Source organism: Gobio gobio, assembly GCF_949357685.1.
Source record: "Gobio gobio genome assembly, chromosome: 21".
Taxonomy (NCBI): Eukaryota; Metazoa; Chordata; class Actinopteri; order Cypriniformes; family Gobionidae; genus Gobio; species Gobio gobio.
Window position 1 is genome coordinate 27,502,831 of NC_137117.1, and position 10,535 is coordinate 27,513,365.

Here is a 10,535-nt window from a genome sequence, read left to right on the forward strand (position 1 = left end):
ATTGATATCTCATTTTAAATCTGACTCCATTAATAATTGTATCTGACTCCAATTCTATCTGACTCCATAAAGTGTGTTACATTTAGAGTTTATCAGCTGATTTGAAGATTAGTTGCGATTTAATTTAGATCAATGATTTTTCATAGTATCACTTATTTTCAAATATTAATATCCTCCATGGGACACGGAATCTCAAATAGGCTAAGTGTCCGGATTTTCACTTGCTCTAACGGTCACAGATTAGTCAGTTCTGATATTACAGAGGATTGCAGGGTGAACTATCTTACCTCTAAGTGAGTCACACATGTGCACTCATAATAAAACATGTAATTTTAGTGATAGTCACGAAAACTGCAACTTATAATAACAGTGGCAGGTCAGAAATCAGGTTTTCCCTCATGCATGGCTCAATGCTCCCGCTATGGAGTTCCCAGTATGGCCTGCCCTGGCAGAGAGATCTGCGGTAACTCCTACAAACCCCGCATGGACATGAATAAAATAATGATTTCAGAAAGATACAGAATAAATCAAGATTAACATTTATTTCGGCCAGACAGGAAAAGTAAATACGTAAACAAGAATCCATGGTACACAACTGATCAGCGTAAAAACATAAAACACAATTGCAAAGCAATATGAAAATAATTTAAAAGAGTCATCATGTCTGGCACATCTACATGCAGTTTGCACGGGGGGTCTGATTGCAGAATATTCCCCCAGAGAGTTAGGACATCCAGCCTTAAATACTCCAACCAGAACAAAAGGGCTGTAAATATTTGCAACACCCCCACCTGGTTTTGGGGGAGTGGATCAGATATCTTTGAAGAGACTACTCAAAGGAGAACTGAATTCTCATTAGTTTTCCAATCTTTCTAATACTACCATTGGCTGCAGTGAAACTGAGACCATTTTACCATTCGCACTGAGACCTTTAAAAAGACATCAAACATGAAAAGGATTAAACAATAGATTTACAAATAACATCATCACTGATATATCTGCATTTGGTGACTTGAAACCAGGACAAGGAGAGGGAAAATGGGGAGGGGGGAGGAATGTTTGTCAGGGTGTTGTCACAGTTTCTGTGAGATCTTTTCCTCAAGATTAGTGACTTTTATTGTTCAATTGCTGAGGTATGTATCTCAGCTTTTGTCTTAGCACCAAAACCGACTCTTACAGACGGCCCCTGCCCCATTGGGACAAATTCAGATTAGTTCCCAAGGGGACATACTTGGACATTCCTTGTTTCCATATTTTGGATGTAATTTCCGAAGTTTTCATGGTGCTGATCCTGGAGTTAACAGCACAAGTCAATGGGTGCCGGATTCAAGCAGTCACCTGAAATAACAACATTAAGACAGGCTGAACATGAAGATGAAAACACTGCTGAAATACACCTCAGCGGCACAGTCCCTTTAGGTGTAGGCGTACTGTGCTGATTGGATGCTGAAGAAATTAGGCAGGATATCTGTTATCCCGTTGGTCAGGTTTGTTTCCACCTGCCGATGATTGTGAGGGTTTTCAGTCTGTAGAATGACTTGTTGTCCCAAGTCAGTTGCGTTAGTAAGCATGAGCAGAAAGTGTCAGTGGAAAGTGTCTTTACACTTTGAGGAAACATCTGTGTCCTCCCCAGGATTCTTATCAATAGCTGACCCTTAGAGAAATCCTCGGTCACCTTCAAGCAGAAGGTTTGGTTTGCCGGGCAGGTCAGATCTCCATGGGTGAAGGAATCATTTCACTGATGATGCTCCATCGTGTGCTAGACACCTGAACAAATTCTGAATAACCATGCAATAATTGAACACCGATGACTTTGTGGTTATTGTGAGATGGAAAAAGAGAGTTGTTGGATAATCACAAGAACATCAAAATAACAACACATGATAAACTCCTGTCAGAAGTGCGAGTGGTAAAAACGGTCTCATTTCTCAGTGTCATATATTTAGTGAGCAAGTCTCATTTGATCGCCAGATTCTTCAATACCACTAGTGATATTGAAGTGGAATTTAAACATGGTCTGGATGTATTGAAGGAAGGGTATCAAAACCGTCAATAGAACAGTATATTTACTAGCAGTAATGCATAATTAAAATATATCACATAATTAAACATGGAAATACACAATTGGATAATTGCCATTATAAAATTATTTGTATCAGTTGTTTTGAATGCAAATCATTATTGAATTCTTATGTTTCAATCAGATTACTTAGAGAATGAGATTTACAGAAAAAGAGATTTAAAATCTTTAGTTAAACTTTGGCACTCATCTTCTGCGCATTTGATGTACAGGCGGAGTCACACTCAATGATGCAGGTCTGACTGAGAATTGTTTACTTAATTTATAGAAATGCCTGCATCCCAGATCTAAGTCTTTAGATATATTTTATTGTCATTAGTCATATGTTGGAAACTAGGGGCCCTTCCAGTTTTCAACAATGCTAAGGACTGGACATATTAAACATTTTGTCCATCAGTTTACTGATCAATTAATTGTCCATTAATTAATGTGTGACAAAGCCATGCACATGTTTTATGCATCTTGCAGTGTTTACATACAGGAAGTTGTCATGGCTGTAAGCCATAAAATTATTCAAACCAAATAAAAAGGGAATTATAAAAAATAATTCATTTTGTCCTGTATGTATGAAGATTAATAGTGTATGATAAATTTGCATTATGTGTATGATTTTGGCCTGGATAGTCGCATAATCTATGCCAGGAAAAATGTGTTGTGCGGGGATAGAATTAAGGATGTGTGTTGTGTATGGATGTGTATAGGAGATGGGTGGTGTCTATCCTACCATAATCTGTGTTGTATAATTTTATTCCAGTTTTTATACTGGGAAGCCATTTAACTATGTGTGCTGTGAGGTGTGAATGGCTTCATGAAGTCTCTTCCCTCCCATCTCCTAGATGTTAAGTTGTGTGTGTGTGTCTTGACTTCAGACCCAGTGGAATCTGGATCTGAAGGGTGGCAGCCATTCACCTGAAAGGAAAACAAGCACAGAGCGAAAATACAGTTTAATCTTGAACCTTTACACAAATTTAATTAAGATAGATGAGGCTATCTTATTTTTCTTTACTGGTCTTTAGCCAGATAGATTGTTGTAGATGGCTTTAACCTGTTACGGTTTTATGCCATTATGAGAAAATTTGTTGTAGTTTACAAAGACATGTTTCATTATCATGATCATGTTTCTGTGAAGAAAAGGTTAGATAAACTGATTTATAATGGTCAGATCTGACTGTGTGTAAATGCAGTCAGACCAGTTGCACCTTAAGTTGCTGTTGCAGTTGTGTTTACACAATCTGCTGTATTGTGATTTTATCACACCCAGAGGCCCATTGCACAAAAGTAGAATTAAGACATCCAGGATAAATGACTGAGCTGAGCTCAATGAAGCCAAAACAAGTGCATCCAGGCTTAATTGGTTGCACAAAGACCAAGCCAGGATGAGCAGACACGGATTCATCAAGCCAGGTTAAACCAATCTTGGATAGGTGCGCGCTCACGGCTCACTCAAATAGACCCGCCGCCGATCACAGATTCACTGATTCACCATGGCAACTAGAGCGGCGTACTTTTCCCCGTTGGAGGCACAAATCCTCATGGAGGCATACGAGGAGGTAAAATACATAATTAAGAAGAAAGGCAACACCGACACAGTGATAAAGCAAAGAGAAAAAGCATGGCAAAGTATTGCAGACCTCCAGAATGCGAAAGTAGTGCACAATTACACACTCACCGCTCCGCTGAAACATCACAATTACAATCCAAATAGTTAATTCACATCTCCAAAAATGCAGTTGTACACTGATTATGAAACAGTTTAACTTTTAATTGAAATGGACAACAGATATGAGTGAAATTGTGTAAAGTAACCCCATCACACTGTATAAGGCTTTGATAAATTATTATCAAAGGCTTACATAATTACTACGCTTAGTAGTAGGCTACAGTTTAATCTTAGCCGTTGTACTCTGCTTCTTATGCTATCCACTGATTTTTTTTTTTTTTTGGCCTCTTATGATGTTTGTGCTGTATACTGTGTGTAATACAAGCTTGCAGGGAGGCTACTGCATCCATTCATTTGTCTGTTCAGTTGATGTGTATGGATTTGTCCTGCATTTATTTCAGTGTGCAGACAAGCGGGGTGTGTTATATAATCTCTATATATTATATAATCTCTATCTTTGAATGTGTATTTATCCTTTTGTTGTATAATCCTTTTGTTGTATTGTTGAGTCACTGTGTGACTTCAGTTTCGAAAGGAGCTGATGGTTTACCTGCTTTGTTTTATCCTTATTCAATAAAGGAACCTAATGTTACACTTTGTGTTTTTATATTTATATGGAATGTGTATTTTATACGGCCGAGTATTAGGGCCACACTGAGGAAGAAGGAAAAAGTCATACATTTATGAGGCTGGTTCTTTCTGCGGAAAAGATGCATATTCTTTTTACAGTCCTGATACTTATGACAATGTGACGCTGATGTGCCAAAAGATTAAGTATGTCCTTGTTTGTGAAACCATACTGAAGAACAATTCCACGAAATGCCCCACAGCTGTCATTTTAACAACCGTCCTCCTCTAAAACAACGGGTTACAATTTATGACTTAATTTATCGAAGTCTGTGACTTTTCTTTTTTTTCCTCTGTGGCCCTAATATTCTATCATGTTTATATATAGCCTTATAGTCTATAGGAAACCGTAAATTATCCAATGATAGCAACATCATCTAAAAATCATAATTTATCCAAAATGATTTTGAAATTATGATCACAAACGTTTAAATAATGACAGTGGGTCTAGTTATATGTGATAACAATGTATAGTGGGCAGTAGAATAACTATTGGTTTCCGTTTGTGGTGACTGCTGACTGACATAAGGGATGAGATTAAATAGATCCTGGAATTTAGCCTGGTCTGGAGCAGGCTAGCTCCACAGAATAAATCTCCATGGTAATTTATACCATAACATCCAACTGCCACCCTATCCAGCTTTAGTGCAACCGGATCACGGATAAATTGAGCCAGGATCACCAAGATATCCCGGCTTAATCCCTTATCCTAGTTTTGTGCAATAGGCCTCAGGTCCCCTGGGGCAATCTCTTTAAATGATGCTGTTTATACAAGCCAGATCTGTGTTTAGAGCATTGTTTAGAGTCACCAGGTGTTTATGGTGTCATTTGAACTCTTGACCCTTTGGATCTCTGTATGTCCCCTGTAGAGTGAATGCCTTTAGTTAACATAACACACAACTTTCATCACATTCCCAGTAAAATGACTTCCCCAATCAGGTCCCCTGTAATCTGACGCACCCAGAGAGTAATTCGCTAACACTTGCGAGTTTCTTTGCAATGGAAAACTTGTACCTCCCCTTTCTCATTGGGTTGCAGATCAATGAAATGTAAATTATTAGGCCTTGCCTGAATTCAACCTATTCAAGTTACAACAATCAGGTTACTCATTTAACTGGGCATTGTAATTTTTCTCATTTAAATTATTGCACAAATAGAAGGTACAGAAGTTCTTTCTCTTTAAATTTTTTTCTCTTCAGTTTCTTCCTTCACAATTCTTTCCTTAACCATTTATATTCTCCTTCCCATCATTTCAACACTAATAATGCTCTTGCCTCCCTACTTGCACATCCCATCTTTCTACATTCTAATCCTTTTCATACTTTCCCAACCTTCTTTCCTCTTCTAAATAATGCTGAATTATCCTGAGATTAAAACCATTTCTGGCATTTATAATATAATTTACATTATAATTATAATATAAATCATATTATATTAAAATAGTATGAATTAAATAATCATTTTATTTGCTGGTCTCAAGAGGATCTCTGCTGAGTCATTTGTCCAGAATAATCTGTTATCATCTCACTGATCTTTAGATTGGCCTTGCAGCTGCTGCTGTGCTGGCCTGATCATTGGGTGCACAGCAATAAGACCAAACTGGAAGCCAGTTATAAACTTAGTTGCTGTGAACACTCAATAAACTGCAAACACTGAGAGCACAGATCAAATTATTGCTCAATTCAAAGATTTTTGTGACTACACAATATAGAATTGGGCACAATTTTCTTGTTTTAGGCTGAGAAGCTATCAATTGCATTCTTTGGAGAATCTATTTGCATATGAAAAGAAAGGTTTGACAAACACAGGTCTGATGGAGAAAGCCAAAGATTATCTTTGGTCTGTTAACCTTCTCAGTCTCTTCTGAGACACTAATAACCACACAAAAGTGCAGTGATTGCAAAGTCTGAAGTAAGACCATAGTAAAACGCTATATTTTATAAGACATTTATAATTGTGACATCAGACCTGAACCAGTTTTGTCCACCTTCACATTTTACACACAAAGGCTTCCAGTGAGATCGTTTCAATGTTATTTTAGCTCATCGACTCACAAGATTTCATTCACAAGTTAACGTGACCATTTGTTCTTTTTCTTTGTCGCGTTGTTGCAGCAAAGCAAATTAACAAATGTAACTGGACATTTTCCTCAGAATTCAAGGTTTTAATTTACAGAGCTCTCTTGAGTACAGAAATAAAATTTCCTCTCTTGCTGCGTGTGCAAACAAGGAGAATTTTAAAGCAAGGGATATCATTTCTACTCTACGCTGTTGCTTTCATGTCCCTGATAAGCAATATGGTTGTCTTCTTTTCACGCCCCATCAGATTTATACAGTATTCAGTACTATACACTCCCAACATTTCTAAAAGGCAAATAAGAATGGACTTACCATAACAGCTGAAGAAAGAGAAGAAGATCAAACCTCTCGCTTGTGGCATCCCAATATTTAGCTGAAAAGACACTCGCCACCGGGAGATCACGTCGAGGTCACCACTGTAAATTTCCATCCATTAGCCCAAAAACCGAAAACTAATGACGTGGTCAAAAGGAATTCTGCGTGTAAGCCTTTTCAGCCTTTAGGTGAAGTTCTTTTAATTTATTGATATCTCATTTTAAATCTGACTCCATTAATAATTGTATCTGACTCCAATTCTATCTGACTCCATAAAGTGTGTTACATTTAGAGTTTATCAGCTGATTTGAAGATTAGTTGCGATTTAATTTAGATCAATGATTTTTCATAGTATCACTTATTTTCAAATATTAATATCCTCCATGGGACACGGAATCTCAAATAGGCTAAGTGTCCGGATTTTCACTTGCTCTAACGGTCACAGATTAGTCAGTTCTGATATTACAGAGGATTGCAGGGTGAACTATCTTACCTCTAAGTGAGTCACACATGTGCACTCATAATAAAACATGTAATTTTAGTGATAGTCACGAAAACTGCAACTTATAATAACAGTGGCAGGTCAGAAATCAGGTTTTCCCTCATGCATGGCTCAATGCTCCCGCTATGGAGTTCCCAGTATGGCCTGCCCTGGCAGAGAGATCTGCGGTAACTCCTACAAACCCCGCATGGACATGAATAAAATAATGATTTCAGAAAGATACAGAATAAATCAAGATTAACATTTATTTCGGCCAGACAGGAAAAGTAAATACGTAAACAAGAATCCATGGTACACAACTGATCAGCGTAAAAACATAAAACACAATTGCAAAGCAATATGAAAATAATTTAAAAGAGTCATCATGTCTGGCACATCTACATGCAGTTTGCACGGGGGGTCTGATTGCAGAATATTCCCCCAGAGAGTTAGGACATCCAGCCTTAAATACTCCAACCAGAACAAAAGGGCTGTAAATATTTGCAACACCCCCACCTGGTTTTGGGGGAGTGGATCAGATATCTTTGAAGAGACTACTCAAAGGAGAACTGAATTCTCATTAGTTTTCCAATCTTTCTAATACTACCATTGGCTGCAGTGAAACTGAGACCATTTTACCATTCGCACTGAGACCTTTAAAAAGACATCAAACATGAAAAGGATTAAACAATAGATTTACAAATAACATCATCACTGATATATCTGCATTTGGTGACTTGAAACCAGGACAAGGAGAGGGAAAATGGGGAGGGGGGAGGAATGTGTGTCAGGGTGTTGTCACAGTTTCTGTGAGATCTTTTCCTCAAGATTAGTGACTTTTATTGTTCAATTGCTGAGGTATGTATCTCAGCTTTTGTCTTAGCACCAAAACCGACTCTTACAAAAGCTTTTGTAACATTATAAAATGTCTTTACGGATACATTCAATGCATCCTTGTGGAATAAAAGTATTATTTAAATTAATTTCTTTCAAAAAATTATTCTTACTGACCCCAGACTTTTGAACGGTAGTGTATAATGTTACAAAAGCTTTCTATTTCAGATAAATGCTGTTATTTTGAACGATGGTTAGTGTAACGTGACATTTTTTTGTATGACATTAAAATTCTTTTTAGAATTAAATTGAACATAAATAGGTTAAGCAAAACAAATGTGTTTATGTCTGAGAACCTTTTATACAAATACTTAACTGCAGACACTGAAATGACACACTGTGTGGTACAGTACAAATATTTTGAGTGTCCCTTATTTTCCTATTAAAAAACATGATTTTCCTTTTCTGAAGTTGGCAACCCTAATCACAACATTTATTTCCATCAAGAGGTGCATCAATTTTTGGTCAAGGTCTTGTACTGACAATTCAAGGGTCAAGCACTCTGTAAAGTCGACTCACATCCCAAAAGACTTTCAATGAATTTAAGGTCTGAACTCAGAGGTGCCAATTCATGTGTGAAAATGATTCTTCATGCTCTTTCCCAACCATTCTTTCATAATTTAAGCCTGATGAGTCATGATATGTCTTCCTACATGGTTGTTTAAGAAATTAAAAGCTACACACTCCATCAGAGTTAGAAGAACTGTTGCCAAACATAACATGCTAATTATCACTGTATCCACCGTGTAAATATGGTGTATATATAGGGCCTATGCCCTCTTGTGGTGACAAGTAATATTGATCTTGTGCCATTTTCTTGGAAGGCTGTTATAGTAGTTTTATTTCCTTTTGTAAATCTAACCTGATTTTGTTGTTGTTTTGTATCCATAGAGCTTGAAAAGGACTACGAGGAAAACCAGAAGGTATTGGAAGGCAAGGCCAGGCAGCTGGATGGCCTAGAAGATAAAATGAAGGCAATCCTGAACGCTATCAATAAACAGATTCAGATCTACAACACCTGTCAATAATCCGTCACAGGAAGGAAGCCCATCGGCTGGACTGCTGCTGTCTCTGAAACTTCACTACTGTCTGAAAGGATCTACCATTTTATTTTTGTGTCCAGGCTGCTTCAGCAAAAGCTGTTTGCCAACAAACCTACAAGACCATGACAAACTGCCACCAGACACGATGTCTGCAACAAATGTTGTTTTAATGAAGGGCTTCGGTCAAAAGACGCTACATTTACCTATTTTCATTATGGAGTTGAATGAAATGCAGATATTCACGTGTTTTGTAAGGCAGAGCAGTATTCTAACGTTCTTATCATTAGAAATTTGCTTGTAAAATACTGTATACAGTAGGATGAAGTTACTGAGTCTGCTTGAATGTAAAAGACACTGAATCGTGGCACGGAAGTTGTAGCGTACAGATTTTCTGCTTGCCCTTTTTCTTTTAAAACAGGTCCTGCTTGGTATTTTATTAACACTCAATTTCAAATGAGAAACACTTTACATGTGTTGTCTTCTGAAAAAATAGTTTCTATAATAGGCTGAATAGAGAAACTACTGTAACAATGGACTTACAAAGAGATTGTTAAATGAAGTAAAATAAGTTAAGTTGTCTATATAAGTCATTGGATGTGTATCATGTACATTGATGTACATCATGTTTGTTCTTATGAGTATTAAATAACAACAATAACACTTAATAAAAATTAAACGTAATAAAATCCCTATCTGATTGTTTGTGTTCTCTAACTAGGAAATAGGGAGGGAATAGAGGAAAATGGAAGGATTTTTTATCACATTGTTATTATTATTTTAAATAATGTGTCAATTATGTATTATAAATACCTAGCATTCACTTTAAAGAGTCAAACAAGACTGCATGGTGGTTTTACAATTTTTTGAATGGTCAACGCAGTCAAAATAACCATGTTTGCATATCAAACATGTATGAAATGCAAGTGCTGTTTTTATAAATTAGAACCTACTAAATATGAGAGAAATCATATGAAAAAACAAAACATTTATGTAACAGTTCATTATACATTTAATTGTTTTACATGTTTTATGTTTTAAAGTCTCATGCTCACCATGTCTGCATTTATTATCATCAAAAATATAGGGGAAAACTAAAATATTGAGAAGTATTACCATTTATTAATTTGATGGAATAAATTACATTGTACATTTAGCCATTAGTCTTCAGTGTCACATGGTTCTTCATATTTTTTTTGCTCAAGTAATATTTGGTATTACCAATGTTTAAAACAGCTGTGATGCTCAATATTTTTTTGGGAACCGTGATACATTTTTTATTTTTTTTATTTAAATGATACATTCAACTGAACAGAATTTATTCTGTTAATTTTGATGCATCAAAAATAATAGTTTTCAT

General features: G+C 36.5%; 1 protein-coding gene across 3 annotated transcripts in view; it reads left to right on the forward strand.

Moving 5' to 3' along the window:
- Positions 1-10,329, forward strand: part of lamb2 (laminin, beta 2 (laminin S)) — a 59,561-nt gene extending 49,232 nt beyond the window's left edge. For all 3 annotated transcript variants that reach the window (XM_079803089.1, XM_079803091.1, XM_079803090.1), the window contains one exon: positions 9,027-10,329. In XM_079803089.1, coding sequence (XP_079659215.1) covers positions 9,027-9,163 — 137 coding nt within the window. In that variant the 3' untranslated portion in view covers positions 9,164-10,329. The remainder of the gene's footprint in view (positions 1-9,026) is intronic.
- The last annotated feature ends 206 nt before the right edge of the window (positions 10,330-10,535 follow it).